Source organism: Delphinus delphis, chromosome 7 (assembly GCF_949987515.2).
Source record: "Delphinus delphis chromosome 7, mDelDel1.2, whole genome shotgun sequence".
NCBI classification, from domain to species: Eukaryota; Metazoa; Chordata; class Mammalia; order Artiodactyla; family Delphinidae; genus Delphinus; species Delphinus delphis.
This window is the reverse complement of record NC_082689.1, coordinates 60633271-60654318: the sequence shown is the minus strand read 5'-3', so window position 1 is coordinate 60654318 and position 21048 is coordinate 60633271. Positions and strand designations below refer to the sequence as shown.

The 21048-nt window shown below is 37.0% G+C and overlaps 1 protein-coding gene across 3 annotated transcripts in view; it reads right to left on the bottom strand.

The window, feature by feature from the left end:
* SLC25A12 (solute carrier family 25 member 12) overlaps positions 1-21048 on the bottom strand; it is a 174281-nt gene that overhangs the window by 22505 nt on the left and 130728 nt on the right. For all 3 annotated transcript variants that reach the window (XM_060016587.1, XM_060016588.1, XM_060016589.1), the window contains 8 exons: positions 20863-21009; positions 18563-18701; positions 17794-17887; positions 16133-16217; positions 5581-5662; positions 4139-4297; positions 819-871; positions 492-572 (listed from right to left, as the gene is read on the bottom strand). In XM_060016587.1, coding sequence (XP_059872570.1) covers positions 492-572; positions 819-871; positions 4139-4297; positions 5581-5662; positions 16133-16217; positions 17794-17887; positions 18563-18701; positions 20863-21009 — 840 coding nt within the window. The remainder of the gene's footprint in view (positions 1-491; positions 573-818; positions 872-4138; positions 4298-5580; positions 5663-16132; positions 16218-17793; positions 17888-18562; positions 18702-20862; positions 21010-21048) is intronic.

The window sequence follows — 21048 nt, the reverse complement described above, 5'->3', positions numbered from 1 at the left end:
TCTCTTTAAAGTTCAGAATTGTCAATAGCTTCAACATAGTTATGGCTGTTTGCTCTGGTCCCTAAAAGGAGGAAAATTATAATTATACCACATGGCTTACTCAATCCTACACCTAAAATACAAGGGTCCAATTAATCAGTCACCTCACACTTATTTTAAAGTTCCAGTCAATATAAATATAGGGTAACTCTACCCACTACTCTGTTTTCTGTGGTATTTAAAAAGAAACAGAATTAGAACTCTAAAAAGTGTAGAAGGTAATGTTTTAGGAGCTTCTAAGAATACTACCTCTACAAAAATACTACCTCTATTCTGCCTCAAAACCAGTGAGATTATGCAATGAAATTTAAAAAATGATTCCTTATTATCACTGAGAAAATCTGCTTAGAGTCCCTTGAGTTCAGGGGGCATGTCACTCAGATAGTATATCCAGTGTGCAAAAATCCTAAGGAACATATTTGCCGTGAGAAATCATCAGTATTAATACTTACACAACCTCCAGCAAGGACTTCTGCTAAAAGTGGAATGGAGCCATCTCTCCTGGTAAATTTGTCCCGGACAAAATCATTGACCTAATTAGAAAGACAACATCAGTTAACCAGAATTCCCAATCATTACCTTTAGTAGTACGTTACTGGTTTTCCCAAATCAGCAAAATATTTGTCTCATATAAAATTTAAAATTAGCAAATGACTACAAATAAGTTTAAAATTGTACAAGTGCCTTGATAGTGTGCTAATCTTACCAGCATCCGTTTTCACTTTTGGCTTAATGATAATCTAAACAAAGGACATAAATTCAATGAGAAAGAAACTTACAGTCAGTTTAATGGCCTTTTCTGGAGCAACCCCTATAAGTTGTGGTATCAGACCTAGGTAAACAGAGAGAATCGTTAGCGGTATAGATGTACTAGACGTGAATACACAAGCCCAACAAGGTGGTTTTCCCCATATTATTTACCCATCAAACATTTTAGGGTTTTTATTAAAATGGGAAAAGTGGCTTATCCTAAAAACTATGCATATGTATATAATAATTATTCATGTCAAAACAATGTTATACTTCTTGAGGCTATAAATCCTTTTCTTAAGCACGCCTCCTTTAAAGCCTGGTTATCTAACACCTCCCAAAAAGTATGAGGAAAGAATGGAACCCATGGATCTTGTCTACTCCCAGAACACTGCCAATAGCAGGGAAACCAGATTACCTCCCTTTACAACCAACAACATACTAACGTACACAGACGCGTTAGAGAAGCCAATGTTGTATGCTTGGAAAAGCTCTGCAAAGCGTCCTGTTAAGTAGACCCAGATTTTGCCACAAATCATGCTACCTGCATAATAGCATACAGTGGCTTGGCTAACACAGAAAACCAACTCCCATCATTTTCTCTTTACAGAAACCCAGAATTCAGTACTCATTTATTTAAAAGAAAGCCAAGGGCTTCCCTGGTGGCGCAGTGGTTGGGAGTCCACCTGCTGATGCAGGGGACACGGGTTCGTGCCCTGGTCTGGGAAGATCCCATATGCCGCGGAGCGGCTGGGCCCGTGAGCCATGGCCGCTGAGCCTGCGCGTCCGGAGCCTGTGCTCCGCAAAGGGAGAGGCCGCAACAGTGAGAGGCCCGCATACCGCCAAAAAAAAATAAATAAAAGAAAGCCAAAACTGCAAAGAAAAATGCAGTTTTAAGTAACATTTAATGGGTATCTTCTACAAGCAAAAACAGCCCATTGTTAGCCTATTTGCTAATATATGTCAAACTTAAGACATTTCAAAAGATTTCTCCTAAAACAAAGGAAATCATTATTCTTAGAAAGTTAAATTTTCCAGGCTGGCTGCAAAAGAAAAAATATATAAACAACTCAACATCTGTAGCTATTCATAGGGCTCAACTTTCTAAAGCACACAGATTATCGAAATCGCTAAAATACATTTTTTGCATACATCTTTTAAAGATGCTAACAATAAACATACTATATCCTTTAAATCACCCAGCCAAGGGGAAGTTATGTATGTGTTTGCATGCTTGCTGCTGATCTTAAGCCTACTTTGAGGACACTGCTGAGTGATTTTCTGCAAGTTGAGAGCCAGCAAGTAATCGTACATACAGCCTACTGTCAGTCAAACTGAATTATCAGTGACAAACACAAATCTGCACACACCTTTAATGGGTAGCAAACTGATTTAAAAGAATAAATCAGCAGATGGCAGTCTTAACTTTCTAACTCTCATGATTATCAGGCCCTATTACTTTTAAGCTGACTCCCATACAACCGTGTCAGCATGTGTGTTTGTTTTACTACTTGTCTCAATAAGGCTCACGGAATTTTAATAAAGTATTGATTTATGTCATTTTATCATTGTTGCCTATAAAGAAATTTAGGCTAGTCTGTCAACAATTTTGTCAATCATCTGACAAAATAATGGACCACTTCTAAGCAATATATGACAATCTCAACAATCACAGTGTTCAGATACAGGACTCCTACAATCTCTCACTTAAAGGACTGATTTTATCAGCTCACATTCTGAATCAAGCTAATGATCCCTCCACACCCTCCACCCCCAACTTGCTATATTGGACCCATTTAATTAACATGACATCTCTCCCAGATGAAATCTTCTGTAAGCATCCATCCATTGAGGAGGCTAAACTGTGAGGTGTATGTCTAGGTTCCTTCTCTTTTAAAGTATACCAAGGAGGAAGAAAGATTCTTACTCAACAAAGAAAGACTGGAGATGTCAAAGAAGCAAACCACCATAGCACCACTTAACCCTCAGATTCCCTATTAAATAAAATCTAGATGTGCAGTGTTTAATACAGTCTAAAACAAGCACTCACATGCACAGATCTGCATTCTAACAATGCACACCTCTTCCCATGGAGTAAATGTCGTACAGCTAGATTTCAGACGGGCTAGAGTTCTGCATATCTGAATAAAATTCATCGCATTCTTTCTCAGGAGCAGGGTATTGAGCCTAGTTTGATTCCAGAACAACTCTCTTCTCTTGTTCTATACAATGCCAAAAATGAACATCCTCATGACCCTCTCCTTCAAGTATAAGTATATTAGAACTACATTTTCACTTGAGTATCTGCACATAATGCCAATCAGAAGTGTTTTTCCTCCTGGTCATGAGCATAAAGCTTTGCTCAGGCCCAGTTTTTCTTTCCGAGGAAGAGGTTCTAAGCCAAACAGTTCAGCAGAGCTCAGAATGAGCTCAGGATTAATGGGACTGTGTGTGCGAACAAACAAGTACAGTAAATTACATAAATGCCCTGGAATTGAGCATGTAGAAAGTTTTTCAAAGAATTTCAAGTGGCGCCCAAAGGGATTAAAAAATTAATCTCCCTCCCAAAGGAAACACTAAATTCTAATGTGAAAACATGTACATGAAAGTCTCCCTCTCCTAAGAGAACAAGTTCCTACAAAGCCGATGGGGGTGGGGAGAATTCTGCATGGGGTTGCTGCCTCTGATGCCGATAGCAGTGTGCTCAGCTTAGAGTTGGTGGTAACATTCCCTGCAAAAGAAAATCTCTCTGCTTCCACTCAGTGCCTCTGAACTACAGGGAGAAAAGGAGCAAGAATAAGATTTGGAGCAAAAAGGTTTTCTTTTCTTTCTTTCTTTCTTTTTTTTTTTTTTTAACCTTCAGATGACTCACTGGTCTCCCTGGAAGAGACAAAAATGTGCAATATTTCTTTCAGGTGAAACAAACAGATAGAGTGTAAACTCACCTTCAAGTGGCAGCCTGGTTTCTATTTCACAGAGGAGAGATATATTTTTCCTCTCTAATTCTTTGAGAAAAGAAGCTCTCTATTTCTTAGCTGTCATCCTCGTATTCCACCTGCAGACATGTGCCTTAGTTTGTAAGAGCATGGTGACCACCATAGACCCATGCTGGGGAAAACACAGGCTTTAGATTGCAGGAAGAAGAAATAAAGACCTTGTCTGCAGACTAATATTGCTAGTTACCAGCAAGAATGTAAAAAGGGAAATGAGCAAGGAGGAAATAAAAGGAGAGAAACAGCCCTAGTCTGACTGAAAAGGCTATGCACTGATTTTCACAATCAGTGAGTCTGAAACCTGCTGCTGGTGAGATAAACTCACTAACTTCAGCAGCTGAGATCTGCTTGCTCACCCCGGTAGAGTCCAAAGAAGCCCTCGTAACGCAAGACTTTCTTAAAACAGTCAAAGCTGTTTTTGTACATCAGCTCCCCGACAACAGAGCCGGTGCCACGCTGATTCTGCATGCGGGTCTTCACCAGGTCTATAGGGTACACCGCGGTGGCTCCCACAGCTACAAACGAAAACAATTGTTAGGCTTAAAAGAGAGCACAATTAAACGGAGAATCTGTAAGGACAACAAATCTCTAAATCAAAGGACTAGAAAACAGAACACAGTATATATCCTCGCCAAAGAGATTTTACATAATTTTCCCTTCTTCCATACACAGCTGAAGGATCACAGGCTAGCAACCACTGGGATCCATAAATACAGCTGCTTCCGAGAACAACTGTAATGGATTTTCAAGTCATCACCAACATTAGATAATCAACACTCAATTTCCTTTAACAACATTAAACTCTTATATATAACGTATTTCTTTATATTTTCCATTAAATGCCTACATATTATACCCAGTTACCTCTTAAAATAACTATATATCTACACATAGGTGGCTGCAATTTTAAAATTTAGTTTACTACAGCATTTTGGTAAATTAACCTTAGTTGCAACTATAATATTGGAACCAAATCTCAACATGACCCTCCCCCTACTCACAGCATTCGGTTTATAAAAATAAAAAGCCCGGGCCTTAGAATTTCTCAGGGACTGAAAAATTTATAACATGAATTAGAGTATTATATTTTTCAACTGTTGAAAACCAAAACATGCTTTGCAACTTCTAAAACAGATTGAAAAGAAAAAATAATAGTTTCATCAGTTTAGACTTCTTTTGAAAAATCATAAGTATTTTAATCACACTACTAGGTTCTTCTCAATAAAGCAACTTCAGATTTTATACATTTTCTGTGAAGAGATTTAAGCAAAAAAAGCCTCTCAAGTTTTGCCCAGGAGCAGGGAAGAGAGGTTCATTTTAACAAATAACCTTCAAGTCTAGATATTCTTCAGCCAGTAAAAGATGAGGTGGGGGGGGGAAACAAGCAGAAAAGCAAAAGTGAATCACTGTGAGAGGTTGTTTTATTTCATAAGGTTCTGGAATTTGTATCCCAAATCTTGATCTCTTACCTGCCCTCACTCCTAACACCAGAAACACAGTCTTATTCTCCATTTCTTCGTACTGGCTTTAACCAGTATAATTAAGGGGAGTGCAGCACGCATCCAAGACTTTCACATGATTACAGAGGTTTTGTCTTGAAGACAGACTGGAGCCAGAGGGGCCACGGCTGTGCTATGACAGGTCCTCTGATCGTAGGTAAAAATAAAGAATACTTCAGAAAGCCCTGCAGTCGTGACCCTTGGGAACAATGAACTGAACCTTTGCTGATCTGTCCCGGTCTAGTGAGATAATATTACATGAACGCAAGCTTGAAACAGCACATAGACATGTCACTCACCTCCAGCAACTGAGCCCAGAGTGAATCTGTAAGCAGACTCGGCAATCTGGAGCCAGACAGGCCTGCCTAAACTGTGAGATTGCTGCGGGGAAGAAGAAAACATGTGAAAAATTTTGGAAAAGCATACGGCGAATGAAAAAAGCTATAATTTGGCTGTGTTAAGATTTTGAAATAGATACTCCTATTATTAGCATTTAAAACCCATATCTGGCCAAAAGACACAGTAGCTTTTTCCCCCCATTTGCACGAGCCTATTAACGCCTCATTTAGCTGCCACTACTGGGGAATACACTATCTTTCTACAGAAGTGAATCTTTCAGGTAAGTAAATATTTCAGGTTTAAAATCATTTCCCCCTTCTTTACTTTAACCAACTTAGAATTTTAGAATCTTTCTAAAATGTATAAAAACTATCGCGATTCCTAAATCAGATAATATTGATCATAATTTTCCGCCTCTGATGACTGAAGGTCAACATATTCATGCGTCCATCAATTTCTGCATCGAGATCTAACGCAGCTGTTTGTGCTGTCTTCCCACGCTTGACAACTATTACTTCTTTTACCAACAGCCTCCTAGTTTGATTTTGCCGCTTCTCATCTGTCAGGGCTGGAGAAATCACATAACCAGAATTGTTAGGATTATGTGTAAAGCAAGGTCAAGGACTTCTCTTTTGGGCTAAAGTGAAAAACTTTAATAGCTGCTATTTCAAGGGTTCAGAGCCTTTGCCCCTTTATTTGAGGCTTTGAAGCTCAACCACTGAGGTTATCAATAGATAAGTATAGTATTTCTCACCTATGCTACCGAGCATTTGCTCTCCTAGACCTATGTATTCCTCAACTCTGCCTACGCAAAGAAAACACCTGAGGGACCTTAAAATATATATCCCTGAGGTCTGGGGTTTATAAATTTTTAAAAGGCTTCAAATCATTCTGCTGTGTAGTTAGGTTGAGAACCACTGTCCTAGCCATGTTTGTAGTTCTAACATAAAATCTATGTTGAAAATAAAGCTAATGGGAAAAACCTATTGTGGTTCAGAATGTTATTTCATTGGTACCCCACAGCATAAAGGACTTGAAATAATTTGTCTATATTAGTGTGTCAGTCTTGTTCTTTAATATTTTCATTATGAAAATAACAGTTATGTGTATAAACAGTCTGAAATGAAGGAATAAAATACTGCTTTATAAGAAAACTTGAAAAATAGCAACTTGAATGAGCTTTCAAAACACAGCATAATAAAAATGTTTAGATACTCTCACTAGAATAATTTAGAATAATTTAATGGAGAGGGACTCCTTGCCTAAAATCTAAAGAAAGAAAAAAGTAAGCTAGTCTACTCTCATTTGCTTTCATTTGTACAATCTCTTCAAAGTTCAATTAAGGAAGCTAAATATGGCAAAACCAGATATTTATAAACAATTTGGGAAGCAGCCTACAGAAAGGTTTTATCTGTCTTCTTGTTTTGTAAATTTTGCACCACAGTAAGTATCATTTCTGTTTGAACAAAAGCATCTGATATCTAAATATTTAACGTTTGATTGTGATCTCTGTAGGCAGAGATCTTTAAAAGCTCATTATGCTTGTCATAGTGTTGTGGTTCAATATATTCTATAGTGAAGGAAAATAAGTAATGTTTGATGAAAAGTCAATAAGAAACCCTTGGAAAATCTGGCAATTAGTCAAACACCATTACTTCAAACAAAATCACTACATATTTTATAAATGTCAACTGTCCCAATATACCAACTTTACTATGATGAAATTAGGTGAAAGCATACATCTATTACATCCAAAACTGAATTTAATACATGGAAGAAACCATCATAAAAAAAGGCGAAAAACTGCACAAAGACATAATCATGATTTTGTAGGGAATACATTTTTTTCCTAGCAAGTTAGCCCAAGCAACTGCATGGCCATCCATTACGTTTGATCTACATGCTGTAACAAAAGTGAGCAATTAACAATTTAATATTGATATTTTATTTGAAATTTAATAAGGGAAAGAGTAGAATATTTTAACAAAACCTTGAGTATAAGCCTAATTTTGACTCATTCACAGAACAGCAAAAAATATGCCGTCCACAAAGATATTTTTTGTTCCATTTATTACTATGATAATAATACTAACTTTAGACTGTTTAGAGATTTGTTGTCCCCCAAAAGGTGAAAGTACTTGACCAAGCACTCAGGACTGTTGCCCTGATGCAGCCCTCAGGGGTCCAGTGTTTTTCAATCTTCTGTAAATAAATTCCCTTGTGAGACCATAGAAGGATGCTTTACTCTCAGCAATTTCTAACCACAGTGAGACCACACTGTACTATTTTGCCAGTCAGTCCACTATACATACAAAGGTGAGATGGCCACACTATGGACAGGACACGCGACTTGCCAAAGGTCTCACTGTGAAATAGGGAATAAGCAGAGCAACGGCCCCTGTCACTCCACTGCATTCTCCATTATAACTGAACACTCGTGCCAGGCAAAGATTGTAAGCACTTAACTCCAATATATGATTTCATTTATAAATTATATGCATGTTTTACTGTACTAATTATATACATAAAAATCTAATATATATTATTAAATTACATATAATATACATCTAAACATACAAAAATAGAAATTATAAAATAATGAGATGAAATAAAATGATTTTTTAAAATTTAATTTTGCATTTATTAATGCAAAATCCTTCTCGGTATCACTTTAAAATATTATATTAACTGAATATGCTTCAGTTAGTTTTTCAAATATTGATTGAACACAATGCGGGTAATGAGTTAATTCTGATACTCTGTTTCAAAGACAATCCAGTTGAAAACAAACGCAATCTGTATCTCTGAGGTAAAGATGATGTTCAACATCACACATTTTAAAGAAATTCAAGTTATGGCATTTTGGCTTAGATTTTAAAATCTTTTATAACCAATGTGGCTACCTATATAGCATATATGCTACCTATATAGCAATATACTACCTATATAGCATATATGTTTTTAACTTCTAAAAATGCACACATAAAACTTTTTTTCCGAAATCAAAGTTTCTCAGTCACAAAACTGGGTGAAAATAAATCCATTCTCGTAGATTATGAATTATTTTCAATCATGACTCCTTTCAAAAGAATGTTAAATTTAAAACTCACTGACTAAAAAGAGCTATGGTCCCAAATATGAATCAAGTACTGGGGAGGGGCTAGATAAGGTCATGGGCCATATGATATCACTGATATGTGGAATCTAAAATACAACACAGGGCCTTCCCTGGTGGTCCAGTGGTTAAGACTCCATGCTTCCACTGCAGGGGGCACAGGTTTGATCCCTGGTCAGGAAAATAAGATTCTGCACACCGTGCGGCACAGCAAAAAAAACCAACCAAACAAACAAACAAAAAACCCCGACACAAATGAACATTATCTACAAAACAAAAACAGACTCACAGATACAGAGAACAGACTTGTGGTTGCCAAGGGTGCCAGGGGGTGGGGAGGGGGGACAACTGGGAGTTTAGGATTAGTGGATGCAAACTATTATATATCAGATGGATAGAGTGTGTGGGATAGTGTGGTCTTTGTGAGCTTCCACCATGGCGTACCGGGGCCAGGGCCAGAAGGTGCAGAAGGTGATGGTGCAGCCCATTAATCTCATCTTCAGATACTTGCAAAATATATCTCGGATTCAGGTGTGGCTTTATGAGCAAGTGAATATGCGGACACAGGGCTGTATCACTGGTTTTGATGAGTATATGAAGCTCGTATTAGATGATGCAGAAGAGATTCATTCTAAACCAAAGTCAAGAAAACAACTGGGTTGGATCATGCTAAAAGGAGTTAACATTATTCTGCTCCAAAGTGTCTCCAACTAGAAATGATCAATGAAGTGAGAAATTGTTGAGAAGGCAATGCAGTTTGTTTAGGTGTCCTTTGTTAGAAGTGTAACTCTAAAGCATTTATTCATATTGTTTTGCTCACCTTTATGTTATTACCAGATGACAATAAATGCTGTGGGATTGTTTTTATTTTTAAAAAAATGGATAAACAACAAGGTCCTACTGTATAGCACAAGGAACTATATTCAATATCCTGTGATAAACCATAATGGAAAAGAATATGAAAAAGAATATATATATGTATAACAGTCACTTTGCTCTACAGCAGAAATTAAACGCAATGTTGTAAATCAACTACACATCAATGAAATTTTTTAAAAAACTAAAAACAAAGGGAGGGTAAGTGAGTAAGAGACACAAGCTACTATGTATAAAATAAATAAGCAACAAGGATATATTGTACAGCACAGGGAAATATAGTCATTATTTTATAACATTAAATGGAGTATAGTTTATAAAAATACTGAATCACTAATGTTATACACCTGAAATTAACGTAATATTGTAAATCACCTATACCTCAATTAAAGAAAGAATCAAGTAACCACTAATTCTCTTATTCATACAAAAGCTTTCTCCTGTGTTCAAGCACATATATTTTCTTTATATGCTCTTCCTTTAAAGAATCTTTATAAGCCCTAAAAAATCCTATGAAAACTGTAGGATTATACTGTCTTTAATTCTTAGCTAAAAACATCTCTAACTATAAATACCCAAATGCCTTTTGAAAATGCCACCTCTGCCCTTATTAAATTGCATCCTATTTTTTAAAAAACATACAATATACAGTTACTAAGGGTTTTTTTTTTAGGCTTAGCTATCACTATAACTATGGTTCACTTATATTCAGGTATGTAAATTAATATAATTAATGCTATGGATTTCATTTCATGAATATTCATAAGTAGAATGCTACTGTAGCTGTCATCTCTATTAATGACTGTGTACTGAATTTTTTAGCATTTAGGCTGAAAGAAAATCTCAGCACTAAGAAGATCACCTACCGTGAGCAAATGGGCCAAAGGAAAAGGCACTCTTTTCCTTAAGGTTATGATTATGATCATGGTGATATTTAACAAGATTAATTAAGTGTTTTTCAAAGCAAAATAAGAGTTGAAAATCTTAAATGATTTTACACCTGCTGCCTAAGCGTGTGTGTTTGATAGGAAATGAGGAAATGGCTCGAGAGCTCATTGAGAGAGGAGAAAGTTCTTGTACTTTGTTGTTAAATGTAACTTATCCTATAAATGAGAATTAGATAAGGCAAGATCATGTCAGTTAACAAGTCAGGCACCCTGCCCAACCAAGCCGCTTCATGGAGTATGCCAACACAACGATGAGAACTCCCTCTTCCAAATGGCACACTATTGACGGACAGAAGGAAAGGAAGGAAAAGCTGAAGTCTTTTATACTGAGCATGGGTTGTGGCGGGAGAGGGGAAGGCTAGACTTTACACCAACTAAAATGTATGACTGTAACAGCAAAATAAGCTTAGGGAAAATAAAATTCTTTTGTCTGCAAATCACATCTATGAATTTAGTATGCCTGAATTTGAATTCCATACTCTTGGCCTCATAAAACAAGATTAAAACCCAAAGCTGTGACGATATATACTTTTTTCTCAGTGAGAGGTGAGGTTAAATTGTGTTAGAGACTGTAATAAGTCTTTAATTCTAATACTTTAAATGAGGTAAATGGCTAATAAATACATAAATAAAACTAGTATAGAAACCCAATCGCCTCCTTTTTGAGAACAGATTTCCAGTTATGGTAAAACTATTGCAGATGACAGAGGTTAAAAGTTCCAAAAAAAAGAAAAGAGTAAGTGGATTGTAACGCTTTCTCTTTACTCATGAAAACAAAGTTCTCAAGAAGGTCCATTAGAATGCAAAACACACAAAGAGACAAACTCCTATTTGTCTAAGAAATGCTATATAGAAAACAGAGAGAAAAATCATTCTAATAATGTTCTGATAGAACCCAAGCCAGCTTATATTCCAAAAGTTCTTTGTGTGAGTGGTCTGTAGCTTGAATGTAATTTCCCATAGAAACAAAACTTTAAAAAAAAAGTATTTATATGCCCAAGCAGGTCCATCATCGATAATTTACCCCATATAGTTGAAAAAGCAATTACGTGGTATACAGTAAAGAAAAAAAAAAAGAAGTTGCCTACTCATTCTCACATTGGGCTAGATAGAATTGGTCTTTAACCTCCAAAGCACTTCATGCTTCAAAAATGTCACATCCTCTTCTCTCTGCAACCACCTCCTTTTATTTAACCCATTTTACCCAATTAAAAATTTCCAATTTTCTCACTGGTCATCTCTATACCACAACATATTTACCCATTCTACTATGGACACTTACTGCAAATAATGCTGCTATATACATTGTTGCATGTTCCTTTTAATCAACATATGTACTTATTCCTGTTAGGGACTACACCTGGGAGAGGAACTGTCAGGTCACAGGATATATGTCTCTTCAATTGTAGCTGATACTCCCAAATAGTTTCCAAAGTTGTGATGCCAGAAGTTTCTGACAGTTCCCATTCCTCCACCTCCTAAACAACACTTGCCATTGTCAGAGTATAATATCGGCCAATCTGGATAGTATAAAACAGCATCTAATTGTAGTTTTAATGTGTATTTTTTTCTGTTTACTAATGATGCTGAACTAACTTCCCATCCCCTCCCCTCCCCTCCTCTTCCCTTCCCCATTTGGATATCTTCTATCTTTCCCTTTTGTGTAGCCTGTCTTTTCACCCTTTCAGTGATATGTTTTAATGAACAAAGGTTCTTAAATTTAATGAAGTTCAAGTTATTAATCGTTTTCTTTATGACAGGTATTTTGTGCCCTGTTTGTGAAATCTTTGCTTATCTCTCGATTATGAATATAATCTCCTATGTTATCTTCTCTAAGCTCTCAAGTTTAGAACATCCCAACTGGAACGTACTTTTGTGTATGGTATGGGGTGAGAATTTTTTTTTCTATATGATATATATCAGTCATAATTTAAAAAAAAATACAACGTAGAATTTCAGCCAGCACAAAAATTTTAAAAGCAAAACATTTCAGGCAATAAAGAAGAAAATACAAAGATATAATTCTTCCTCACTTTCCATCCCCTTCCACCTAAGGAAAGTGGATGAAGGTGGATGAAGGAGTTGCGTCATGTCTATATTTGAGCCCAACTTGGAGTTTGCTCAGATAGCTTTCTCGTATTTAACAACAATAACAACAACTGTAATAGCAGTTAACATTTATTGCATGCTTACTAGGTGTAAGTGCATTATCTCATGTAATTCTCACAATAACCCTATGAGATGGATACTACTGTCTCTTCTTAATAAATGAGGAAACTGAGAAAGGAAAGATGTTACATAATCAGTCCCCAAGTTCTTAACCTCTGCCTCTCTCATAACTTCTATTTCTGAACTCACAGATTCTCCATCATGCATATGTGCTTTCATAACAACTTTCATAGATTGAGATAACAACAAAACATGCCTTCCTTCCTATTTTTTTTTTTTGTTTTTGTTTTTGGGTTTTTTTTGCGGTACACGGGCCTCTCACTGTCGTGGCCTCTCCCGTTGCGGAGCACAGGCTCTGGATGCGCAGGCCCAGCGACCATGGCTCACGGGCCCAGCCGCTCCGTGGCATGTGGGATCTTCCTGGACCGGGACATGAACCCGTGTCCCCTGACTCGGCAGGCGGACTCCCAACCACTATGCCACCAGGGAAGCCCCTTCCTATCTACATACAAAATGTAAATAATCATGTATTCATATTTGGTAGTATAGAAAAAATAAGAGAATCAAAAATGTCTTCTGAAAGTGACATGGAAACAGTTATGGTTAGCACTAATGTAATTCTGTGGCTTAGAGAATTTTAAAAGACAAGTCAGTCACTAAAATTGAAGTCTATATGGCTGCCTTAGAATGCCTCATAAATCTAAGGAGTATGCCAACCCAACGATGAGAACTCCCTCTTCCAAATGGCACACTATTGACGGACAGAAGGAAAAAACCTGTTTCTAGATTGAAACCTGCAGAAAGTTTATTACTTTGTTTGCTATAATAACTTAGGCATATTTTTATATTATTCTACTTGGGTCCTAGCCTATATTCCTTACATAGCTTTTAATGTTACAAGGAAAAAGGAAGATACACTAAAATTTTTGAAAAAGAAAAAAAATCTATTGATTCACATAACTTTTACAGAATGCAAGAACTTAAAGAATTCTTAGAAATATCTGCAGGTACTAATTTTACTAAATGAGAAAGTGAGGCCCACAGAAACTTGTACCAGATGCCAAGGACAGTAAAGGTCAGAATTACAATGGATATAACTGGGGATATTAACTTGAATCCCTCTTAAATAATCTTCATAAATCTATTTCTATGAAATTCTAAAAATTATTTATGACTTCTTTGAGTTTTATTTTCCCAGGTGTTGTTTTTACCCTAATTTACAGGGAAAAAACAGATTTAAAATCTTCATTTTATTTCTCTGTTCCTAACCCTCAGCAATAAGACTACCCAATCTAGCTGATATGTGAAAGGAAAAATAATACAGTCTCTGACCTTCCTCCTTTGAGACCAATGTAAGAACACCCAGGATCTCTACATGCTCTCTGGAGACTGCAGATCCCTGTGCCATCCTACTGTTAGAGAAAAGGCAGAGAAGGCACTCTACCACCATCCTGGATGCCAATCAGAAACAAAGGGTAAGAAGAGTTAGTAGTGGTTTTTATCACTGCCCATTTTCTAAGTATCTGACAAGAGCTTTGAGGCCATCCATGCCAGCATAAAAAGCACCCGTGCTGCCACTGAAGGCAAATCATCTTCGAATCTGTCTTCAAAACAATTTCCAACAGTATCAGAATTACATCACCTTCCTAAGGAATCAGAAATATGAGCGACACAGACTTAGGGCGCCAAAGATTACAAAAGTAACTTTCATTTATGGCCTCCAGGAAAATCGCTAGGGGCGAGAAAGGCAGGTAAAACAAAAAAGAGTGGCAGAAAGGCTTAGAAAGGAGGAAATGAGTGGGTTTTTTTAATTCATCACATTGTTTTTAATAAGCTAAATGAGATATTCCCCAGTTACAAATATTAAGGACACCCCCAAGGAAAGCTCTATTAATAGACCTGTAACACTAAAAAGTATCTCCTTTTGAAATGCAATTTTTCAAACTTCAAGAATAAATTTTTATAAATGTGTACAATATATGAAATTAAATTCAGTAAGAACTCTTTAAATATTTCAATACATCTCAAATTTTAAATAATTTTATTAAATTTTACTATAAATCAATGAATTGGAATAAATCCATCTATTTTTTTTAAAGGATCTGAGAACGTGTAACGAAAAGAAACTCTGATGTCAGCAGATAAGAGTTTTTTGCTACTAAAGAGGGTAAATCACAGTGGGTTACGGATATATTTTAATTTACACACACCAAGCAAAGTATTAACATAAAATGCAGATATAAAAGCAATTATTTTCCATTTTCAATTTACTTACCTGACTACAAAAGTTCTTGTTTATTTTACAAAGAAAAGCTGGAAATTCTAATTCGTTTCAGAGGCAGAACCATCATTCCATGGAGTTCAAGTAGAAGAAAGATTTGCTACTGAAACTTCCCACAGTGAACCACACTTAAATACCTAGATCTTTCACTAGCACATGTGGCTATTCAACAGTGTGGTAGCAGTAAAGAAAAAGCAGACTTGGTCTCTTTCCATGGCATGCCCATGTAGCTTTCTTCTCTCTCTTCTTGTCTCCTGTCTTCATTCCCCCTCTCCCCACACCCTCTCCATCTCTCCTAGCCTCAAAGGGCATCACAGTCTCCTAAAGAATCATGAGGGACACAGGTCTCATGTGTATTAGACAAGGACTAGCCCTCCTATAACCCTCACCATCCCCCGCAACCAAAACTATATGACCATTGCTGCAACTGAGGCTTCCTCCAAATGCTCCAGAAGTAGGGCTTCAGTTTAAATCAGATTTTTAAAAAACTGCTCCATTCCACTATTCAAGGTAATATCATGGGGTTTATTTTCCTACCAAGACAGTATTTTTGAAACCAGAAATAAGACTGCATTAACTTTATAGGACTCAGAGCTATTGTTTTTCTCACTCAAACAAAAAACTAATATTATCAAAAATGTAATAATAATCAAGGTTTTCCTTCTGATTCATTAATTAGATAGTTTTCCTGTGTTACTGTTGTAATCTATAAGACACATTCTCAGTGAAAGATTTATTTCAGTAAAGGAATGTTTTGTATTTTAAAAACCCTATAAATATCAATGATACAAAATGAACTTAACACTTATCTTTCAATGTCACTAGACAAATGAAAGGAAAAAACTACTACTCCTAGGGGGTGGGAAGCCAAGCCCATGTATGTCTGCACTCTTATTTTCCTCATCTTAATAAGCTAAAAGAAAAAACCACAAACATAAATCTAGTTGCTCCATAAAATACTCTGGGAGGGTAAGGGTGAAAGTTCTATAAAGGTAGTCTTTGAGCTAAGTAAAGTCTTTCTGTAAAGCAGTTTTTAATTTTCATAGATTCAGGAGCCTGAGGCTGTCATGTACATATTACTTCGGCATTTTTGAAGGTGATTCTGTTTATGAGACTCCTCCTACCTGTCTCTGAAGTTCTGCCAGGTTGTAAGGTAAGGCCGCCTCAGCCAATGGGGCTATTCTCTCAATATCTGCCAAAGTCAAGCGCCTTCAGGCAAAAACACAGGAAAGAAAGAACTGTTAGATACCAACAAACTCCTCATACTAAGATCATCTTTCTTCAGAAAAAAAGGGGGTAAAACGAACTATGGTTTAAAAGTAGTATTTCTCTATGCACACAGATCATTTTAGTGAGAGAAATAAAAAAAACTTCAGACGCTGCTTGTCACACGAAAAGCAAAAGACTCTAAAGAAATAATGTGGAGTACACAAATTTAATGACTCCAAAGACAGATAATAAAATTAAAGAAATAATTCTTGCCAGAAGCAAAGTATAAACATTGACAGTTCATACACACATGCATTAAATATGCATAAGTGCAAAGTCTCTTGAGAAGGATAAAAATAAGTGATAAATACCGGTTGTCTTTAAGGGGAAAAGGGAGAAGGGTAGAAGGGAAACATTTTTACGGCATGCTCTTTTAAACTCTTAAGAGTTTTGAACTACGCGAATGCACTACTGTTTCAAAGAAATTTTACTTTAAAATAAGTACATTCCCTGAACTGGCTAGTACATCACGTCAGATCCAGTTTTGAGAAGCACTTTTTGAAAGCGTTTATTATCATGGAGGTATAATACCTTTGCTAAAAATGTGAATTCTAGATGGATGAGACATGGCCTGATAGTTCATGTCAATCACCAAAGACGGGCTGGCTTATCCAGTCTCATCTCCAGCTCAACAATTCATTATGTAGCAGGAAGGTAATAAATCATCTATGTACACTCAACTTCTATTAGTCTTCAGTTCTAGGGTTAAAACCCATTTTTTCAGATATGCCTACACTTAAGTAACTACTACAGGTGACTAATAAAATCTGATCACTTAGCAGATCACACAGGTCCTACTGGTGCCCAAAGACAAGGGTTTTTCATCTGGATTTGCATGAGATTTTGCAAATTAAATACTCTCTATGTGCTTTGGGTTTTCTCAATCAATAAAACAGAGGCATAAAACATCTGAGCTTAACTATGATGATAATGTCACAGGCATATTTCAAGAAAATGATACTCTCCAACACAAAATGGTATACACTGTTTAGTAAAATCCCCATTCACAATGAATCAAAAAGATTATAAGATTCCTGAACATGTACTTCAATTTATTTTAAATTTAGGCAGATGTCCACAAATCACTAAAAATTCCTAACACCTCTAGAGTCCAGATTAAATCAATTTTTCTGTCCCTCTCTTACTTTTTGTCACTTCCCTCTCCCCCTCCTCTATCATTTTTCTTCCTTTCCCGTTTCCCTCTCTCACACCTTACTCCCTTTCAACCCCTTACTCCCTTTCTTTTCACCCTCTCTCTCCATTTCTTCCCTCTCTTTTTTCTTCCCCTCCTCTCTCTTTTTTCCCCTCTTGTCCTCTTTCCCTTTCCCTCCCTCCATCTCCCCCTATCTTTAGTCTGTCTTCATCTGTCTCTCCTTCCTCCCCTGTTTCTCTTATCTGTCTCTCTCTCTTTCTTGAAATGTATATACTGAATAAACTATTGTTTAAAAGAACACCACTGCTTCACGTTAAAATAACTGTCCTAAAAAATATCATGAAGAATTATTGGAATAGTTACCCTGTAGCATTATATAAGTCTGCAAGCTGGTACAGGATATCAATTTCTAGTGGGGTGACTTGTCCATAGCGTATGGCACTCTGGGCAAATTCCTCTGGAAGAAAAAGAAAATATTTTAAAATCTTAAAAGATTCTTAACATATAACAAACTTCTACCTTAACCAACTACTATCTGAAAGCTAAAAACATTTCAGTATTATTTTAAAAGGCTAAAATTGAATTTCAATGTCTAAGTTCAATTATATAGAAATAACCACAAAAGTATGAAAGGTGGCAAAAGATAAAATGTTAAGATGATGAAACAGTAAAAGCAGATAAAGATAAATTAGCTTCAGAGATAAAACAATCTCTTTAGGATCCTCTCTCTTGTCTTGTTTATTTGATTTGGTCTCCAGAGTTACAAGACAAAAGAATTGGCTCTTCTCCAGTCACCTAAAACTTCCCACTACAATTCAGCAAAAGGAGTAGGCTTGCCCATCTTTCTGTGGCAACTCCTTCCTCATACAAACAAGCCACTGCCACTAACCTGTTTGACAGACTGGGCCAAGGTTCTTTTCAAAACTGTCAAAGCCACTTTTCCATTCCTGACCTCAGCATCCCATTAAATCCACCTGAACTTCTGGAGACCATTATGACCCAAGTGAAGCATACATACATGGTAACATACTTTCTAGATCTGGCTTCAGAGTAGTAAACTTAGACCAACCTCATTCCCTAGATAAAGTGAAAATGCTGAGATTCGAATCAACGTATATTTTAAAAATCTTACCCTTTGTGACTTCAACATCTTTCCTTGTGCCAGCTAGAGTGCTATATATCTTACGAACAAGCTCCATGTTATTCAGTAAGGAGTTAAATGCATTGAAGTACGAGAAGCTAACCTGGTGTGAGATACTTCCTCCAGCTGCCTAGGAAATGACAACACAGAAAGTTAAACAAACAAACAAAACCAAAAAAATACATTTATGGACACTGAACTTTTCTCAAAGAAGATCCAAAGGAGTCTTCATTACTAAAATGATTAACAGCCAGTCCATAAATACAAGGAAGGTATCGTGCTAAAACACTGTCAGTGTGTTTCATGCCCTCAAGGAAGTCTATGTAATTTAGGTGTTAAGGAAGAAAGCAACATCTGGAAGTTGGACTTCATGGTTCATCTACCTATAAGGTCAAAAACAACAAATACAATTATCACAGATCAAAACCAATGATTATTTAAACAGGATTTTCAAGACCTTCAACTATGGAACTCCTGCTAGTTCTGGATAATCCAAACCTCAATGTACAATATAAGGAGCATTTTTTAAACTTGCTTTTTTCCCACACACATATACAAAAACCAGTGGTAACTTTAAATTTTAAGACTATTTCACTATGTCAACTCTCCTAATCTTTTCCTTTTTAAGCTTATTGTTATAGTTAAGATATAAAACGTCCATGCTAGGTTCTGAATCTCTATCACAAAAGGTACAACTACCAAAAGTTCCAAAAGATGTAGAGAAAATCTAGGGATATAAATCATGTCTTTAGTAGAATAGCGCTAAAGAGGCTCTCTCATGCCTGGGGAAGGATGGGGGACAATGTGGCCTTCATTACCTCTACAGGGTGAGGAAGTAATTTCTCCCTCTGTCCAACACTTGGACATAGACTCAAAAGTGAATATTTTTCGTAGCTTGCAAAAGCCTAATTTCTAAGCCAAGAGGCAGAGGAACCCAGATGATTAAAAACATTCTCTATTAAAAACTCAAAAGAAATACTCATAGAAATACCAGTGTGACAACCTTAATCATAAAGGTCTACATTAAGGACAGTATAGGTAATGCTGGGCATATGTTCCCACCCCCACCATCCCTCACACACATGCATTAACCTAAATATATATGATATTTGTATTAGCCTGAATTTGGATACCAGCGACCCAAACGCCAGACTCAAATTATTTAACACGTTCCTCCAGAAATTGAGACGGCATTTGGTAAACTGAGGCTGTAACAGGTCTATCTAACCCAACTGGAAAAGATTAGATGGGTCCCCTCACCCCAAGGCACTGAGTCCTTCTCTCTAGGATTTTCTTTCCTTCTTCCCTCCTTCTCTCCCTTTCTTTCTTTCCTTCCTTTCATTTTTTGGCTGGGGTACGAGGTGAGGGTAGGGGAGTGGGAGATGAGTGTCAAGGAGGTGAAATGTGTAGGAGAAAGTGACATGCTCCATGTTCAAATTCACTGAAGAAGAAGAACAGAAGTTGATCTTTCTACCCCCGGTCTGAATAAGGGATAATGATCTTCAGCTGAAACAACAAAAGCACTCATTGGCTTCCCTCCATTTAAAACAAGCAGCAATCAAAAACTTATACATAAGTACAACACATGAACAAGAAAACTGATAAGTGAGGACAGTTTCACCATTCTTTGTGAGGAAGTGGATGACATCAGTTTGCTATTGGTCCAGATGATTGCTTTACAGAGATTAGCAGTGTAGAGAACAAAAAACTGTCTGGTCCATGCAGACTGAATGCACAGGTGAAGGGGCAGAGAGAGGAGTGAGCCACAGAAGCTGACGCCCACATATTTCCTCCATACCTTCTGCCACAGCCATGGTTATTAAAACAGTGTAGAGGCCAGTGATGATCCCTCTAGCAAACAGCACCCTGCTGGCAACAAAGGAAGGAGCCATCCTTATAGCAAGGCTTTGGGAGCCTGGTGGGATGGAAAGAGGCCACAGGTGAAGGCAGTAGTGTCTGAGCGAAGTACTGCCCACTGGAAAAAGTAAAAAGTAATTGCACTTGTCTACAAACTCCCCCGTTTTCTTTAGGGGGACTCTGTAAATGGAAATAAACAATTTGGAAATACATGAGAGCAAGATGGTGGTGCTGAAAAAAGCAGCTATGATCTGGGGAAAGACTATTCGCTATCACCCCCCACCACCACCTCCCTTACACACCCTGTTTACCTACTACCAACCAAGCATAAGGTTGGAATAGTTGAGAGTGAGATAGGCCCACGGATGCAATCCGGGACAATCGTTTCAAAGGTTTAAGGAAACAGAAAGTTGAAGTGGTTGCTTTTTACTTACTGAAACTAAGTTCTCCTCCACAAAGGGAGTAAGCATGTGAGACCGAATGGTAACCATGATGTCACTGAAATCCAGACCAGAAATCATGCCACTTTTGCTTTTGTCTTTCAGTGCAAAGGCTTGTCTTGCATGTTCCAGTTGTAGTTCCTGGAGGGAAAGTTAGAAATGGGGCCTTAGGTTAACTAA